General features: G+C 39.1%; 3 protein-coding genes and 3 non-coding genes across 6 annotated transcripts; 2 read left to right on the forward strand and 4 right to left on the reverse strand.

Annotated features, from left to right (window-relative positions):
• The first annotated feature begins 361 nt into the window (after positions 1-361).
• On the forward strand, positions 362-433 carry TRNAQ-CUG. The gene has a single exon. It is a non-coding gene; the product is annotated as a tRNA-Gln (tRNA).
• A 74-nt stretch (positions 434-507) lies between these two features.
• On the reverse strand, positions 508-5,968 carry LOC111451137 (probable LRR receptor-like serine/threonine-protein kinase At2g16250). The gene is made up of 4 exons (XM_023091424.1): positions 3,522-5,968; positions 2,506-2,640; positions 2,284-2,306; positions 508-1,342 (listed from the first exon to the last, which is right to left on the reverse strand). Exons 1-4 carry the CDS (start codon positions 5,468-5,470, stop codon positions 741-743), a joined length of 2,709 nt encoding a protein of 902 aa, XP_022947192.1. The 5' UTR covers positions 5,471-5,968; the 3' UTR covers positions 508-740.
• A 2,642-nt stretch (positions 5,969-8,610) lies between these two features.
• TRNAT-AGU lies at positions 8,611-8,684 on the reverse strand. The gene has a single exon. It is a non-coding gene; the product is annotated as a tRNA-Thr (tRNA).
• A 105-nt stretch (positions 8,685-8,789) lies between these two features.
• Positions 8,790-8,863, reverse strand: TRNAT-CGU. Its single transcript has one exon. It is a non-coding gene; the product is annotated as a tRNA-Thr (tRNA).
• Positions 8,864-9,549: 686 nt separating this feature from the next.
• LOC111451138 (probable LRR receptor-like serine/threonine-protein kinase At2g16250) lies at positions 9,550-17,891 on the reverse strand. Its single transcript, XM_023091425.1, has 2 exons — positions 17,884-17,891; positions 9,550-11,232 (listed from the first exon to the last, which is right to left on the reverse strand). The coding sequence occupies exon 2, from the start codon at positions 11,186-11,188 to the stop codon at positions 9,809-9,811; it is 1,380 nt and encodes a 459-aa protein (XP_022947193.1). The 5' UTR covers positions 11,189-11,232; positions 17,884-17,891; the 3' UTR covers positions 9,550-9,808.
• On the forward strand, positions 14,043-15,188 carry LOC111451139 (glycine-rich RNA-binding protein 1-like). The gene is made up of 2 exons (XM_023091426.1): positions 14,043-14,276; positions 14,558-15,188. Exons 1-2 carry the CDS (start codon positions 14,163-14,165, stop codon positions 14,957-14,959), a joined length of 516 nt encoding a protein of 171 aa, XP_022947194.1. The 5' UTR covers positions 14,043-14,162; the 3' UTR covers positions 14,960-15,188.
• Positions 17,892-18,459: the final 568 nt, after the last annotated feature.

Consider the following 18,459-nt stretch of genomic DNA (forward strand, 5'->3'; position numbering starts at 1 on the left):
TTTTTTTTTTTTTTTTTTTTTTTTGTCAACCCAGACACCTCATTTTAATTATTTTGATTCAAATAATTAAATAATTCTTAAATTCGAACACAATCAAATAATTGTGTTCGTTCCGATGATCGATACGAAATGTAAATGAATATTTAAGGTTTTGTTCATAACTTTTGAATTATTATTTTTTTTATTTTTCATTTTTCAAAAACTTTAATTAAGGTAAAATATTAAAATCTACTCATTAATAAAATTTCGATTTTTAAATGTATTTTTAGCGGGACATTTTTATGTGCTTAAAAATAATTTAATTAAATACAAAACAAAATTCATTAGATGAAACTAATACAAAATGTAAATGGATATTCAAGGTTCCATGGTCTAGTGGTTAGGACATTGGACTCTGAATCCAGTAACCCGAGTTCAAATCTCGGTGGAACCTTTTTGTTTTCATTATTTATATTATCATTTTTCGTTTTGAAAAGTTACGCCTACAGCAAGCCTGAAAGTCATGCCTTCCACAAAACATAGAATTCACCAATAATATAATATTAATAAAAAACCCCATACATTTCTCAAAGAATGACAATTTTCCATGGCAGAGACCTGAGGGTGTCAGCCACCCTCTCCGGCTACGGAACCAATAGGTTCGGGTTGGGTCAGGTTGGGTCGGGTAGTTATCAGGCTCTCTCAATTGGGATGCCTGCTGTGTTTGTTATTGACAAAGAATCGATATCAATGAATTTTCTTTAATGGTAATGATACTCTACTCTCTCGTCTTGCTCATCCGGTGGCTCGGGGAATATCTCCTTCGACTGCATTCTCCGTGACACTTCACCGCCATTGTTCTGGCCACTTCCCTGTGAACCTGAACTTCCTGACTGTTTGAAGCTACCTCCCACTGCCCTTGACATTGTGGCAGCTGGTACGACCGTTATATCCGATAGGCTCTGTCGCCAGCTCCCGAACAAAGCTGCATTCCAGCTTCGTGAAGATGTCGCTCGCAGCCTACCTGAACTTTCTTGTCTCACTACCTTTAAAGGGTTTTCCAAGGCCTTTAGGATGTATCTCATCTGAGGTCGTCTCGAAGGCTTCGGGTTTAGACACGACTTTGCAACAACGGCCATAGCCCACACTTCCTCCAAGAAATCTTCGTCGACAATCAGGTTCGGATCGATGATTTTGGTCACTAATTCTTTGTCGTGGATGTTGATGTATGGGAATGTTTGATCATAAAATTCCTTCAATTGGGTGTCTGGGGTGCCACTGATGCCATCCTTGCCTGTCACTAGCTCTAATAACACCTTCCCAAAGCAGTAAACATCGTAGGAACATACTGATGTCTGTGACCCTGCAAATTTCGATTCAAGAAAGTGATCTTAGACTAAACACGGTTTCAAATATGGGACTAACTTTAGATCCTATTGTCCTTTTTGGACTTTCCCTTCCGGGCTTCCCCTCAAGATTTTGAAACGCGTCTGTTTGGAAGAGGTTTCCACACCCTTACAAGGAATGTTTCTTTCCCTTCTCCAACCGATGTCGGATCTCACAATCCACCCTCCTTTGAGGGCCCAACGTCCTCGCTGGCACACCGTCCAGTGACTGACTAATATCATTTGTAACCGTCCAAGTCCACTGCTAGCAAATATTGTCCTCTCTGGGCTATCCGGGCTACCCCTCAAGGTTTTAAAACGTGTTTGTTAGAGAGAGGTTTCCACACCTTATAAGGAATGCTTCGTTCCCCTCTCCAACCGATATGCAATCTCACAATCCACCCCCCTTTGAGGGTCCAGCATCCTCGTTGTCATACTGCCCGGTGACTAGCTCTAATACCATTTGTAACAGTTCAAGCCCACCACTAGCAAATATTGTCCTCTTTGGGCTTTTCCTTCTGGGCTTCCCCTCCAGATTTTAAAACGCATCTATTAGAGAGAAGTTTTCACACCCTTATAAGAAATGTTTCGTTCCCCTCTCCAACCGATGGGGATCTCACAATCCACCCCCCTTGGGGGCCAGCATCCTCGTTGGCACCCCGCCCGATAACTGGCTCTGATACCATTTATAACAGCCCAAGCCCACCGCTAACATATATTGTCATCTTTGGGCTTTCCCTTCGAACTTCCCCTTAAGGTTTTAAAACGTGTCTGTTAGGGAGAGGTTTCCACACCCTTAAAAGGAATGTTTCGTTCCCCTCTCCAACCGACATGGGATCTCACAGATAAACATGCATACAACCATGACAAAGGAAATCTTTAATCTCGAAAGGAAGACAAAATGTAAATTTGAACATACCAAAAGAACCTTGCTCAGACGACCTGCACGTTTCAAAGAGAAAATGATCATTACAGCCTCATGTGTAAAGAAAATATATGATAGAAATAACCAATATTTATGAGGTAGAATGAGTACATACTGTGGCACCATGTTTTAATCATAGAGAATCATCATTGTAATGAAGAGAAAGATAAACTGAACCATTGATATTTCAATTGTAATGAAGAGATGAGTACTTACTGTGGCAACCGAAGCAACCTGGAAATTCGATTCTGGTGGCCGTTCGAGTCCCCATCTTCGGCACAAACCTCACTCAAGCTCCCGAGTCGGACTTCAAATTTATCATCGAGAAGTATACTGCTAGCTTGAACATCTCTTCAATGACCAAAGGAAAAAATGTTGATAACTTAACAACGTATACAATCACACAAGAGAGCTCATAACAGCCTAAGTCCACCGCTAACAGATATTGTCCTCTTTGGGCTATACAATCACAAAACAGAGCTCGTAACAGCCCAAGCCTATCGCTAGTAGATATTGTCCTATTTGGGCTTTTCCTTTGGCTTTCCCTCAAGGCTTTAAAAACGTGTCTACTAGGGAGAGGTTTCCACACCCATATAAAGAATGTTTCGTTCTCCTCCCTAATCAATATGAGATCTAACATCCACCCCCTTTGGGGCCCAGCGTCCTTGTAGGCACACCGCCTCATGTCCACCCCAGTTTTCACATCCTTATAAAGAATGCTTCATTCTTCTTCCCAACCGATGTAGGATCTCACAATCCACCCCCCTTCGGGGCCAGCATTCTTGTTAGCACACCGCCTTGTGTCCACCCCCCTTCGAGGCTCAGCCTCCTCGCAGTCACATCGCCCGATGTCTGGCTCTAATACTATTGGTAACAGCCCAAGCCCACTGCTAGCAGATATTGTCCTCTTTGGGCTTTCCCTTTCAGGTTTCCCTCAAAGTTATTAAAACACGTCTGTTAGGGAGAGGTTTCCACACCCTTATAAGAATGTTTCGTTCTCCTCCCCAACCGATATAGGATCTCACAGAGCTTGAGTTTAGTTTACTAAGAAATTTGGTCAACTGACTCACTCGCGATAGAAATATGGATAACTATATTATTAGCCCAATCACCCATACATTGATCTTAATCGAAGGAGCCACAAAACGACAATAAGCGAACACGAGCAATTGATAATATACACATCAACAAAACTCGAAAGTAAATAGACAACAACTAAAGGTTCTAAGTACCTGTGCACGAGTGGCGGAGAACATTCATGGTGCATATAAGCAAGACCCTCAGCAGCTCCTGATGCAATTTTAAGTCTTGTTATCCAATCCAAAGACTGCACATTTTCATCATCAACATTACTCTTCCTAACCAAGGAACTCGCCAAGTCTCCATTTGGCATATATTTATAAACCAAGAACTTCTCATGCTCATTATCTAGGCAATGTCCTAAAAGGGGAACCAATCTCGTATGCGACGCCTTACTAAAAAAATCCAATTCCACTCGATACGTTTCCTTTTTAACCGTTCGCAAGTCGATCTTCTTGATAACGACATTGGCCCCATTGTCCAAGACACCACGGAATAGATCCCCGGAGTGACCAAGTTTGATTAAGTTCTCATCACTAAAGCCACCAGTAGCTTGAAGAAGCTGTTTATCTGTAAAAACGTCGCCTAAACTCGAAAAGTTAATTGATTGGTCAGGAGGGAGTTCACTGCTTCGAGTAGGTATCGGTCCTACACTAACACCCCTTTGATTCCCCGACGCTCTCTTCCCGCCAATATATAGAAACAGCAGCATTGCCAGCAACATCATAAAGACAATAAACCCGACCCCTCCTAATACGCTGGCCAATATGATTACCCTTTTATTGATCTTATTCTTGCCAGACTTTTCGGGTAGAGGAGGTTGTGCAGAGCTTGGTTTGCCAAAATTATCAAAATCAAGACCTTTTGCAGTATAAAATGAGGAGCAGTCTTCCAATGTCCTCTGACTGGAAACATTTTGAAGACAATTAGTCTCAAGAGATGCTTTCATTGACACAAAGTTTGGAACTCTGCCTTCAAAATAATTTCCAGATAGATCAATGACTCTAAACCTTCCTAGAACAGGCACGAGGCTACCGTAAAACATGTTTCGAGAAATATTCAATGTTCCATCAGTCGAATTCGAATTCAAGCTTGAATTAGGAAGCATACCAGTGAAATTATTCCCAGAGATATCAAGAAACCGCAGCCCAGGCGTCAAGAACAACACATCAGGGGCTGCACCAGTAAAACGATTGTCATTGATAGCCAATGCCTGCAATTGGGTGAGCGAAGAAAACAGAGCATCTGGCAGTGATCCACCGAGTAAATTGTTTCTTAGTACCATTCTCTGCAGGCGGTTCATGCCCTTTAGATCTGGCGGTAGCGGCCCGGAGAATTTGTTGAAACTGATATCAAGATCCACCAGGACACCCAGGTCGCCGAGTGAAGCAGGCAATGAAGAACTGAGATTATTGCTGGAAAGGTTCAATTGTTGCAGCAGCCTAAGCGACCCAAAGAGGGGAGGAACTGACCCATCTAAACGATTTGAAGAAAGGTCAAGAAATGAGAGGTTTCCAAGGGATGATACTGATAAAGGGATGGAACCAGTGAGCTCATTACGGGCAAGATCAAGCACAGAAAGTCGAATAAGTTGGCCAAAACTTGCAGGAATCGACCCATTTAGCTTGTTATTGGAGAGATACAGAGTGGTTAGATTCGTTAAATTTCCAAAACTCAATGGAATAGGACCAAGGATAGAACAAGAACGAAGATCAAGAACTTGCAGAGACTTGAGCGATGAACCAAGCCAGTTAGGGATGGGTCCCGGAAGCAAGAACCTAGAAGCATTAAAAGACTGGAGAAGCGTCAAATTAGCTAAAGCATCAACAACAAATCGTGGGTTTTGTCTACCAATCCGAGTTCTTCGAAACCCAGAAACGTTGATCCCAATAACTCGACCATTTCGACATTCAACGCCGTTCCAAACAGAGCAAGGGTCCGCTTTGATGGGCCAGTCCCTGCCTCGCAAACCCAAGGACGATCGAAGTTCCAGAAGGGCTACCCGCTCTGTTCTAGAGCTCAGCTGCTGAAATGTGGGCTCAAAACAGGACAAGAACAACAAGAGCAAGAACAAGAACATGAAATCGAGTGCGTTTCGCATATCCTCCCACCACAGCTCATGAATAAACTCCAATCTCTAGATCCAAAATCCCTCAATCTTCCCTTTATGTCAAATCCCAATCCATTTGACCATAACCAAATCGCTCAAAGTTAAACAAACCCATTACAGAACCGGAAAAGGGGAAAAGGGAAGAAGGGGAGCCTTCAAAAATTGACGAACAGCACAGTTTTAATAATAGAAATCTTGGGCAAAGAAAGCTGTAGATTGGCACTCCGAAGCCGCTTTTGGGGAAGTGGGGTTTGTTTGACCTTCAACTGCTACAGCTCAGCCCCAAAAGCCACACACCCGATTGCCTTTCTTGCTTCCTTTTGATTCAATCTTTTCCTCTTCTTCTTTGCTTTCTCTGAAAATCAAAAGGAAATCTGTTTTTTAATCCTTCGCTCACTGTTTTCTATGTTAGTTCATCAGACATCTCTCTCACCTTGCCTGGGAAGCGACTGAGTGGAAGCGACTCTGCTACTGTAACAATAACACAGGTTTTTTAGGTTTCAGACAAAAAAAAACAGAATTGGTTGCATTATATTTTAGGTAAAATTATTATAAATTACATTTACAATTAATTTTATAGGGAAATTATTAATTATTTATTTCAAATAAATAAAACTTTCATTAATATCTTTGACTTTTTTAAAAAATCCAAATTATGGTTTAAAAAGTATTTATATACTTTTAAAAATATTAATATTTTGTTTAAATTTTATTTAAGGATATTTTTTAATTTCTTAAAATTTAAAGGTGTTATTATTAATTTCCCATATGAATTTTAGATAGGTTCTCTGAGAAATTATTGAATTTTTTATCATTAAAAATTACATTTATTTTCTGAATATTTAAAATTTTAATTATATTCTAAAAAATATATATATATAAGTATTTATATTTAAAGTGGAATTTTGTGTCTGGTACTTTTAATTATATTTTAAATAAAATTTGACAATTATAAGCTCTGGTCTTTTGGTTTTACCATTAATTTTAAAAGATATTTGATATGTTTTGGATGGTTTATAAATAAAATTTAAAGTTTATTGACTAATTCTAATATTTAAATAATATATTTACGATTGACTTTTCTAGAATTTATAGATTTATTGTGTTTTTCTTTCGAGCATTTAAGTCAACTTCCATGAACATAATTACACTGTCAACTGCGTGTCTTCGTATATTTATTGTATTTTTATTTCTTAATCTTTTAAGTATTTGGTCAATTATGATATATTATAGAAGTTGGTAGGTACGAGGGTCGTTTAGCTAAAATGAGCTGATAAAACTAAAAGAATTTCCATTATTTAGATAAGCTCAAACAAATTGATTGAGTTCACGGTAATAATGGTGATGACATGTAACTAAGAGATCTCATGTCGGTTGGAGAGAGAAACGAAGCATTCCTTATAAACGTGTGAAAACCTCTCTTTAACAGATGCATTTTAAAATCACGAGACTAATGACGATATATAATAGGCCAAAGTAGACAATATATGTTAGTGATAGCATTGGGCTATTACCGTTGGTACTAGAGCCAACTGTAATAGGTCTCAAGGGGGTGGATTAAGAGATCCCACATCGGTTTGAGAGAGAGTATTCCTAACATTTGGTAGTGATGACTTGAGCTGTTACAGTTGGTATAAGAGTCAGGCACTAGGTAGTGTGTCAACGAGGACGCTGGCTCCAAGGAGGTGGATTGAGAGATTCCACATCGGTTGGAGAGAAGGCATTCCTAATATCTGTTAGCGATGGTCTTGAGTTGTTATAGTTGGTATTAGAGCCAGACATTGAGGCGGTATGCCAACGAGGACGTTGGGCCCTAAGGGAGTGGATTGAGAGATCCCATATCGGTTGAAGAGAAAACATTTCTTATAAAAGTACAGAAACCTCTTCCTAACAGACACTGTAATTACAATAACCTCTACTTAATAGACACGGTAATTACAATGATCTGCGAAAGAGATTTTAGTTTATAACATACGAAAGAGAGACTCGGTTGGGATGTAAGCTGAGTGAGTCGAGACCTTAAATGGTAAGCGTGCATGAGTTGAAACGATACTTGAATCGGAAGTAGGTCGGATACATGAGTCCACCTCTTAAATATCATAAATTGGTCGACAAAATTCATAAAGATTATATGTTGGACCATTTTGGAAACCTTTGTGGGTTCAAAGCTCTTTAACTTACCAACACCCTCGATTAAAGTGGGCATTTGTAGTAGGAGTCAATCACTCTCAACTCCCTACCAATTGGGTGCATTTAGAATAGCAATTCAATGCCTTCCCCATTTCATTTATACTCCCTCTTAACCATTTGCACCCCGTCACTTTCTCTCGGTCGGTACAACTGTTCCTAATTTTTAGTTCGACATGAGTTGGAATCTTTAAAAATATAGAGACGATTGAATCTAAGTAGCTCGTTTAGAGTTTAACTGTAACGCCATGTCCAAGACATGACCACGTTGCCTGTATGTTGTTTTTAAGAGCGAAAACTATCTTCCATAAACCAACACGAGTCGTTTCTGCATATTTTGTCCTTACTCACATGCTTCCTAGAAAAATTTTCAGAAGGTTACCTAATATAAGAACGTTTCAAGCTAAGTATGCTTAATTTTGAAGTTTTTATGATTGAATCGTCCATCAAGAAAACTCAGCTTGTTGGTATAGGTAGTTTTCTCAATCATCTTATCCTCATAATCGCTCTTATTTCAATGTGTTTTTTTTGTTCATTTACGTGCCTCTCTTTTACCCGTGCGTCACGTTAACCTTTTCTAGCCCGAGAAGGAAAATCTACTGAATTTTGATTACGATTGCTGTATGATATTATGGACTCACCACTCACGGGTGAAAATAGGAGAACAGATAATAGAAAGTTCTAGAGTCGAAACGGTGGCGGGTGAAAATGGGATAACAGATAATAGAAATTCTAGAGTCAAAACAGTGGCGGGTAATGTGGCGAATATTATAATTAAATGGGATTAATCATGATCAGAAGTTGAACCCAAGACCTCCTTACTAAACAGGTATTCTAACCAAGTGAGCTAGAAGAGCCACTTAAAAGAGTAGACATACCGAACATAGAAACAATAAATGAACTAACATAGTTAGGTGGGATATCCTATTGGAAAGAAAGAAATATGCTCTTGTTGAGAGTTGAACTCAAGACCTCCCGCTTACTAAGCAGGTGCTCTAACCAACTGAGCTACAAGAGCCACATAAAATAGTAGATATACCGAACATAGAAACAATAAATGAACTAACATAACACTTTAGAAAAGACTACTAGCGAGGTATATCCAATTAGAAAGAAATAAATATGCTCTTGTTGAGAGTTGAACTCAAGACCTCCCGCTTACGAAACGGGTGCTCTAACCAACTGAGCTACAAGAGCAACTTTATGAGTAGACATATCGAACATAGAAACGACAAACGAACTAACATACACTTGTATGTGAAAAGACTACTAGGGTGGGATATTCAATTGAAAAGAATGAAATATGCTCTTGTTGAGAGTTGAACTCAAGACCTCTCACTTACTAAACCGGTGCTCTAACCAACTAAGCTACAAGAATCACTTCAAAGAGTAGACATATCGAACCTAGAAACGATAAGAACACAGGAAGGCATATTTAGTTGATATTATTTAGTAAAACTAAAATTCCATGAATGCATGCTAGTAAAACTATATCTTCCGTAACAGTATGACATAATATATATTGTTAGTGGCTTGTCTGATTTGTTCCTTACACAATATATTGGATTGTTTTTCTACTGTAGTACATAAACATGCTGAAATGGAGGATGGAAATGTATATATTTGCGCTCTGTGTTTGATGGAAGTTATCGTTCCATTGAACATGTGTAACTGTATATATGATATGATTGACTGTACATTAGCTCCCCAATAATGATCATAAATCAAATTGAAATAGAAAGTGAAGATGAATTTTTCAAATGAACAACTATCGATCAAAGGAATAGAGAAAATTAAGGCAAAATGACGGCCAAATGAATCCAACAATTAGAAGATTCTCAATGAACAACGAACAGATAGGGACAACCAACAAGAACACCGAACATAAATTCATATTGTCAACACAATCGCGGTATTACAAATTCCAAATTTACAACCAAACACGCTTTTATAAACATTTCTAATCTAAACACAAACATTACAAATTCAAACTCAAAACAATAAAACAAATTTATACGAATTCGAACTTTTTCGAATCTCTAACTCAAACCACTCCGATCTATAAACATCTTTTATTCCATCACGTCTCCCAACTCGAACAAAAAAAAAAATCTATTTTTACCACTAAACTATAACTCGATCTTAAACAACGACAATAAACCCGACCCATCCTAATAGGCTAGCGAATATAATTACCCTTATATTGTTCATGTTCTTCCCAGACTTCTCTGGCACAGGAGGAGGCAGTTCAGAGATTGGTTTACCAAAATCATCAAAATCAAGGCCTTTTGCAGCGTAAAACGAGGAGCAATCTTCCAATGTCCGCTGCCTGGAAACATTTCGAAGACAATTACTCTCCAAAGATGCATTCATCACCACAAAGCTTGGAACACCGCCTTCAAAATAATTCCCAGACAGATCAACAACACTAAACCTTCCAAGAACAGGCACGAGCCCACCATAGAACATGTTTCGAGAAACATTCAACGTCCCATCGCTAAAATTCGAGTTCAAGCTCGAATTTGGCAGCAACCCAGTGAAATTATTCCCAGAGATATCAAGAAACCGCAGCCCAGGCGTCAAGAACAACACATCAGGGGCTGCACCAGTAAAACGATTGTCATTGATAGCCAACGCCCGCAATTGGGTGAGCGACGAAAACAGAGCATCTGGCAGTGATCCACCGAGTAAATTGCTTCTTAGTAGCATTCTCTGCAGGCGGCTCATGCCCTTTAGATCTGGCGGTAGTGGCCCAGAGAATTTGTTGAAACTGATATCAAGATCCACCAGGACACCCAGGTCGCCGAGTGAAGCAGGCAATGAAGAACTGAGATTATTGCTCGAAAGGTTCAATTTTTGCAGCTGTCTGAGTGACCCAATGAGCGGAGGAACTGACCCATCTAAACGATTTGAAGAAAGGTCAAGAAATGAGAGGTTCCCAAGAGATGATATTGACAAAGGGATGGAACCAGTGAGCTCATTACGGGCAAGATCAAGCACAGAAAGCCGAATTACTTGGCCAAAACTTGCAGGAATCGACCCATTTAGCTTGTTATTGGAGAGAAACAGAGTGGTTAGATTCGTTAAATTACCAAAGCTCGATGGAATCGGACCATGGATTGAACAAGAACGAAGATCAAGAACTTGCAGAGGCTTGAGCGATGAACCAAGCCAGTCAGGGATGGGTCCCGGAAGCAAGAACTTAGAAGCATTAAAAGACTGGAGAAGCGTTAAATTAGCTAAAGCATCAACAACAAATCGTGGGTTTTGTCTGCCGAGGCGAGTTCTTCGAAACCCAGAAATGTTGATGCCAATAACTCGAGCGTTGCGACATTGTACGCCGTTCCAAACAGAGCAATGGTCGGCTTTGATGGGCCAGTCCTTGCCTCGCAAGCCTAAGGATGATCGGAGTTCCAGAAGAGCTGCGCGCTCTGTTCTTGAGCTCAGCTGCTGAAATGTGAGCTGAAAACAGGGGAAGAGCAAGAACAAGAGCAAGAACGTGATATCTATTGCGTTTTGCATGTCCTTCCACCACGGCTCATGAATGAACTCCAAAATTCCTTGATCTTCCCCTTGTGTTAAACCCCCTCGATCATTGAAATCACTGTTTTTTGGATCCTGAAGATGAGTGGTTTGACAGATTCAAAAGAGGAAGAGAGGGATGATGAAGAGATTAAGAACAAAATTGATTGATATATCTTGAGCATTGGCAATGAAATATTCAAACTTGATAAATTATTCAAAAGGATTAATTCAACTTAGTGAAATGAATATTCTAATTAGTTACAATAATGTATTTCTAAATATATACGAAGTTTCGTACGGTGACGTAGTGATGTGTTGCATGCAAATGGTTCGAGGAAGGATCATGTGTTGCACGTCAAAGTTATTCATGTATTAGTTTGGTTAAGTTCAAATAGATTGGTTTGATTTGATTATAATATTGGTACTATAACAGGTCAAGCTCACCCCCAGTAGATGTTGTTTGCTTTCGCTCGTTATGTATCATTGTCGCTTAAAATGCATCTACAAGGGAGAGATTTCCACACCTCTTATAAGGAATGCTCTGTTCCTCTTTCCAACCGACGTGGGATCTCACAACCTACTACCTAAAGAGCCCAGCATCCTCGCTTGCACACCGCCCGCTTATTTCCCCTCTCTAACCGATGTGAGATCTCAAAATCTACTCTCGTTGAGGGCTCGACGTCCTTGCTAGCACACAGCACTATGTCTGGCTTTAATACTATTTGTAACAGCCCAAGCCCACCGTTGGTAGATATTGTCCACTTTGGCACTTTACATATCGTCATCAACCTCACGATTTTAAAACGTATCTATTAGGCAGAGGTTTCCACACCTTTACAAGGAATGCTTCGTTCTCCTCTCCAACCGATGTGGGATCTCACAAGTAACCTTTTTACTATCTTCAATTTAGGTAAATGATTTCTGTGTTGGATGTCCTTAGTGAACGTACCTAGGTGATCCCATGTCTAATGCATATTACAAATTTGTGATTCGATTTTCAATACGTTGATTTGCATTAATTAATTAATTAATTTTATATGTATATATATATATATATGTTTGTGTAAAATACTAATTTTTTTTTAAATATTTGTGTAGAATAACCAATAATTTCCACTATTTAATAGAAATATTTAATACAAAGTCATACAATAATCAATAATTTGTTTTTTTTTTAATTAATTTTGAAAAATTCAACTAATTTTTTCAATTGTTCTAATTATTATTATTTAATGGAGTATTTAACTTAAACAAGCAAGCAATACCCTTTTTGTTTATTAATTTTGATTTAAAAATTTTATATGTCCTTTTCCCTAGTAGACAAAGCTAGCTTTTTTGTGGTAGGTGTTAATTATTTATATAAGACTGATTAATTCAAAATATAAAAATGTTTTTTTTTCATTTCTTATTTTAGTGTGATAATATTTTAAAAAATTATTCTCTTGGGCATAAAATATTTGTATATTTACATCATGCTTAATTATATTATAACTTAATTGGAATATTTTTGTGAAAGAAAATTGAAATTTATGATAAAAAGTTTATTTTTGAGATAAAATTCAATATTATTGTTTTTATTAATTTAACCTATTTTAAATGAATAGTATTATGTTTGTAATTATTCTTATAAAAATACCTAAAATAATAATTATGTGAATTCAGCTTGATCCTAAAATGGTAATTAAGCAGAAAAGGCAAGAAGATATCCATTTTCCAAGCCAATCACAAATTGTTACGTCAGAAATTAATCATAAAATAATAAGTTATTAAATTAGCCACCAATTATAAGTTGACATGTGTCCTATATTTAATTTGAAAACAAAAATTGACAAATTCTCAAATTAAAGTGAATATGTTTAATCAAGTAATTAAATTAAATTTAGTCAAATTGGACCGTACGAAATTTGGGCCGAAGTTTTAACTCAAATTAAATGGTTAAGCCCAAAACTAACAAACCCAGGTTTGATGTTGGGCCCAAAGCCCACATGGTCATGGAAGATTATTATTATTATTAGATCACTCGTTAATTCTTGTCCTCTCAGACCCCTGGCTCTCTGGCGGGCACTTGTTCCCTTCTCCATTGATGTGAGGCCCCCTAATCCACCCCTATTCTAGGGCGAGCTTAGCCTCCTCGTTGACAAATCATCCCGTGTCAACCTCTAATATCATTTGTACTGGCCCAAGCCCACCGCTAGCAAATATTGTCCTCTCTGGGATTTCACTCTCGAGCTTTCCCTCAAGGTTTCTAAAACGTGTATGCTAGGGAGAGGTTTCCACACAAGAATGTTTCGTTCTCTTCCTCAACTGATGTGAGATCTCACACAACCAGACCTACCCATGACAACAAACGATAAAAATTGTTTGAAGGATGAAGAAGGTGAGCTATGAAAGAAGGAAGATTGACACTGATGTGACAATGTGCTTGCCGTAGAGGTTTCGATACTTAAGACAACACAACGGTTTAGAGAATGACGAAAAACTTACCTTCGAGAGAGTGCGAGGTTTTCTTTTCTCCTTTGCCTCAGGTCGGTCCGTTTTGTCTTAATATAATATTTTATTATTTCAACACTAATTTTCTATGTAATTAGGGTTTATCATGATAATACAAATGGGATGAAGTTGAGATTCTTAGGTTTGGTAGTAAAAGTAGATATTTATAGGAGGACAAAAATATCATAAAATGGGGATTGGAATAACTGACGGAAGGATAAGATTTGGGGCGCATCCAAACAAGGTGCCAATCACACCGCCTTTTAGGTTAACCCTGATTGCAAATAAACCGCGTGAGTTAAATACTGAGCAAACCCTAAAACTAACCATAGTTATCTTCTGCCCTCTATATAACCAACCCCTTGGTTCATTTCTAACTCATTGCGTTCGTCTTCAGGGGTGTGGATTTGTGTCGATCCCCCTCTCTCTCTTTTCCTTCTTGTTTGAACCCCTTTCTAGGGTTAGGGTTTTTTTGATTTCCATGGCTTCCTCTTCTGTTGAGTACCGTTGCTTCGTGGGTGGCCTTGCGTGGGCCACTGATAATCATGCCTTAGAGAAGGCTTTCTCTTCCTTTGGCGAGATCGTGGAAGCGAAGGTCCGTTTGTCATCGTCGAGATCTGGATTTGTTCCGATTCGGCTTTGACGATCCTAAATCTGATCTGTGACTCTCATCTGTTTTGTGTTACTTTACTACTACTACTACTCTCTTGATATGTTACTTTTATTACTCTCCTTTCATCGGTACGTTTACCTTCATCTTGGTTACAGAGACGAAGAACGATCGATTTTTCTTTAATTTTCATTTTTGTTCCAGTTTGCCTCAATTGTTGTGCTTCTGTGACTGATCTTTGTTTTCTTGTGATAATTGTTATCCAGATCGTCAACGACCGTGAAACCGGAAGATCGAGGGGATTTGGATTCGTGACGTTTGTGGATGAAGAGGCCATGAGAAGCGCAATCGAAGCGATGAACGGCCAGAACCTTGATGGACGCAGTATCACCGTTAACGAGGCTCAGCAAAGAGGCGGTGGCGGTGGCGGCGGTGGTTACAACCGTGGTGGAGGTGGTGGTGGTGGTTACGGTGGACGCCGTGAAGGAGGTGGTGGTGGATACAACCGCGGAGGCGGTGGTTACGGTGGTGGTGGAGGTGGATACGGAGGTGGTGGTTATGGTGGAGGACGGGACCGTGGATACGGCGGCGGTGGTGGTGGCGATGGTGGCCGCTACCAGCGAGGAGGTGGCGGTGGCGGTGGATCTGAAGGAGGGTGGAGAAATTAGGCGGTGGTGCATTACGATTTAGCTTTTGGTTTCGTCGAAGTATTAGTGTGATGATAAAAAAAAAAAAAAAAATCTTAGCAGCCTTTTGATTTCCCTGTACTGTGTTCCGTTTGGGTGCTCTCTTTTTTTGACCGATGACCGATGGGTTTCGTGTTCCTCATTATGTCTCTGTTACAACGAAAAAATGATATAAGAAAATGAAGTAGTACAGCTCTTCGTTCTCAACAAATATATGTTTCTGTTCATCCTATTTCTCTGCCGAATCTCCGCCATGGCCAGGAATCTCCATTAAAGGGGTTATTCAGAAAAAGCAAGATCCATTTTCATGATATTTTCAGAGGTGTCCTGTACTGTGACCATAAATTATTGCACTGGGAACGGCAAATGGGGAAGAAATTATTAGTTTTTAATATAATTTGGCTGTAGTTTTGGTCTGATCCGATTGACGACAGGTAGGCAGAAAATATTGTAGGAGATTCGTGATATTTTTGTGGAAAAAGATGTGAGATATTTTTGCAATGATTCTCGTGGTATATTTCTTTTTTAATTGGGCCATGATGGGTCTGCCACATCGAATTCCGTAATGGACAAGTGGGCTTGGAATCTTATCGTTGAAGGAATATTCTTTCTTTCAAATTTTGAATTTAATTTGTCAAATGGCTAAGCGAACACCCCATTGTTATGGAACTTTGTGTAATTGTGGACACATTTCATTTCTTTGAGTTAGTAATTACCTCTGCTTTCCAATTTTAAGGGAAATAGAGATGAGTTAAAGACATGCGAATGTGGAGTTCTTAATATCTGCAGTGTACTAGTGACGCTGAGTTTTGAAGGGGATAGACACCGAACACGGTATGTCAGCAAAGACATTGAGTTGAGCTCCGAAGAGGGGTGGACAGGATGGTGTGCCATAGAAGATGCTGGGACCCAAAAAGATGGATTGTAAGATCCCACATCAATTGGAGAAAGGAGATGAATCTCTCTCTGGAAGGAAAACCAAGATTAGATCCGTCCTCAATTTCTTTATAAGCCCCCAAAAATATGAGATAATATATCTAGAGAGAAGCTTCAAAGGAAGAACGAGGATTCCATTACAAAATGATGAGTAAAGAGTAAAGATAGTTTGAAGCAGAAGAATGTAAGGGACTGGATGATGAATGAGAGAGAGGGTTTAAGGGTAAAAAAACAGAGGAAAGACATATGGGGTCCAATTCCCCATGTATTGTTGTCGTTTTTCGCTGTAGCCGAATATTGTGGCCATGCCCTTCCACACCTTCTCACATGCCCTTCTCCTTCTCCTTCTCTCTCTCTCTCTCTCTCTCTCTCCCCCTTTTCCGAATACTTTCTTAAGGATTACTCGGTGATTACAGACACCTACTAAGTCCTACCAAGCCATTATAATGCTTATCAGGTTCTATCCATCTTTTTAGTTATTGGGCTCTATCAACCAAGTATTGTTCCAACCGAGAACTATCGAGTCATATTGATGGTTTATGTCGCCTTGAGCATCAACATGACATCTAACTTTACTACTTGTTTGAATGTGCTTATCGAAACAAACAAACAAATGAGATTGTCTTTCCATTTGAGATTTTCCATCCATCCATCCGTGGAGAGCTTGTATGATCTTTAACTCACCTAAAATGTGACATACTGTCATATTTCTCACTAACCAAAATCTACCCCAAAACCTGCCTTAGACTTTCGATGCATCCACTACAAAGCCTTGACTTGAGGCCCTATCTAACCCCTACTAAGCTTTGTCATTAACAGCACTAATGATCTTGTCATTTCTGACCCTGCTTCAACCTTAGTTTGACTTTCTCACACAATCCTTTTGTGTGTTATGCGATGCACGGTCCTTTTTTGTTGCATCACAACACTTCTCTCTCAACTCTTGACAAGACCTGATAAATCATGGCAGGTCCGTTCATAACTTCGTCCGTTCATTCATAGGGACGAAGAAAAGAGAGGCTTGTAGATCACACCACAACGAGTTGCTGTGTGTGAGTTTTATTGAATGTCAATCCAAGCAAAGTAAGACCACAAATAGAACTTAATAACTTCAGAAGCAAAAAAAAAGAGCTTCACGTAGATACTTCACTAATATAGGCCAAACCAATAACTCTGCAGCTGTTAATAATAAAGGAATGAATAAAATGTCTTGAAATTATACCAAAACCAATGAGCAGACAAGTGAAGGAAGAGGAGAAACCCCCTGCCACATCACGAGCACCCGGTGGGTTCACGTGCATTTTCTCGACACTGGAATATATATAAGCAGCATGAGATTATATCAGATGTTAATACAAGCAGACCAAAATGGACTTTGCACTGACCTTTTCTATTTCTTTAACTTCACAGCATAATCTTGGAGAAAAACAAAGCAAACAACTCGGAATTCAAAAGCTAACCTGCTCGTAAGATTCCGTGTAATAAGTTATCTTTTTGAAGACGCCTTTGGACCATCCAACTAGGTCGGGACGGTGCAATTCTTCTTCTCTCCATAAAGTTCATGACTCTTGTCCATTTCTTCCAAGCAACTAGGCTGCAATGAATACAAAAGCCATGCATCGCATCTTAGCAATTGAATATGCAACCTTTACACCACCCTTTGGGAACTAAACAAACTATGCATATCCACATTCACCCATAGAACAGCAGTCAAACATGATCGAATCTTTTGACTCATAGGACGAGGACCACTTTGTAGCAGAACAATCCCAAAGATGGGAGGAATTTGTTAGGAATCACGAAAACTTCACAATGGTATGATATTGTCCATTTTGAGTCTAAGCTCTCATGGCTTCGCTTTTGGTTTCCCTAAAATGCCTCATACTAATGAAGATGTATTCCTTACTTTTAAACTCATGATCAACCTCTTAATTAGCCGATGTAGGACTCCTCTACCAACAATCCTTAACAATCCTCCCCTCGAACAAAGTACATCATAGAGCCTCCCTGAGGCCTATGGAGACTTTGAACAACCTCCCCTTAATTGAGGGTCAACTCCTTTCTCTAGAGCCCTCGAACAAAATACATCATTTATTCAATATTTAAGTCACTTCTTACTATACCTTCAGGACTCACAACTTCTTTGTTCGACATTTAAGGATTCTATTGACATGACTAAGTTAAGGGCATGGCTCTATACCATGTTAGGAATCACAAACCTCCACAATAGTATGATATTGTCCACTTTGAGCATAAGCTCTCATGACTTTGCTTTTGGGTCTCATACCAATGAAAATGTATTCCTTACTTATAAACCCATGATCAACCTCTTAATTAGCCAATGTGAGATTCTTCTTCCGACAATCATCAACAGAATTGATATCAGTATTATTTTCATGTGAATAGGGATTAGGGCAATACTTGATAAGGATTCTTAATGTCAACAGAGGGTGTATCTGCGGGCACATATTCCATTACGTGTAAGTAATAATCAAGCAATGAACTCGACTACAATGCGTAACTCAAGATTCCATTCCATCCATTGC

This window comes from Cucurbita moschata, unplaced genomic scaffold (assembly GCF_002738365.1).
Source record: "Cucurbita moschata cultivar Rifu unplaced genomic scaffold, Cmos_1.0 Cmo_Scf00013, whole genome shotgun sequence".
Classification (NCBI taxonomy): domain Eukaryota; kingdom Viridiplantae; phylum Streptophyta; class Magnoliopsida; order Cucurbitales; family Cucurbitaceae; genus Cucurbita; species Cucurbita moschata.

Excerpts from the sequence above, each read along its gene's own strand:
- LOC111451137 (XM_023091424.1), bottom strand. The coding sequence starts at position 5,470 with ATGCGAAACGCACTCGATTTCATGTTCTTGTTCTTGCTCTTGTTGTTC. Across the intron at positions 2,641-3,521 it reads TCTCCGCCACTCGTGCACAG|AGATGTTCAAGCTAGCAGTA; the intron begins GTACTTAGAACC and ends TGGTCATTGAAG. Across the intron at positions 1,343-2,283 it reads GTCTGAGCAAGGTTCTTTTG|GGTCACAGACATCAGTATGT; the intron begins GTATGTTCAAAT and ends CGAAATTTGCAG.
- LOC111451138 (XM_023091425.1), bottom strand. The coding sequence starts at position 11,188 with ATGCAAAACGCAATAGATATCACGTTCTTGCTCTTGTTCTTGCTCTTC.
- LOC111451139 (XM_023091426.1), top strand. The coding sequence starts at position 14,163 with ATGGCTTCCTCTTCTGTTGAGTACCGTTGCTTCGTGGGTGGCCTTGCG. Across the intron at positions 14,277-14,557 it reads GCGAGATCGTGGAAGCGAAG|ATCGTCAACGACCGTGAAAC; the intron begins GTCCGTTTGTCA and ends ATTGTTATCCAG.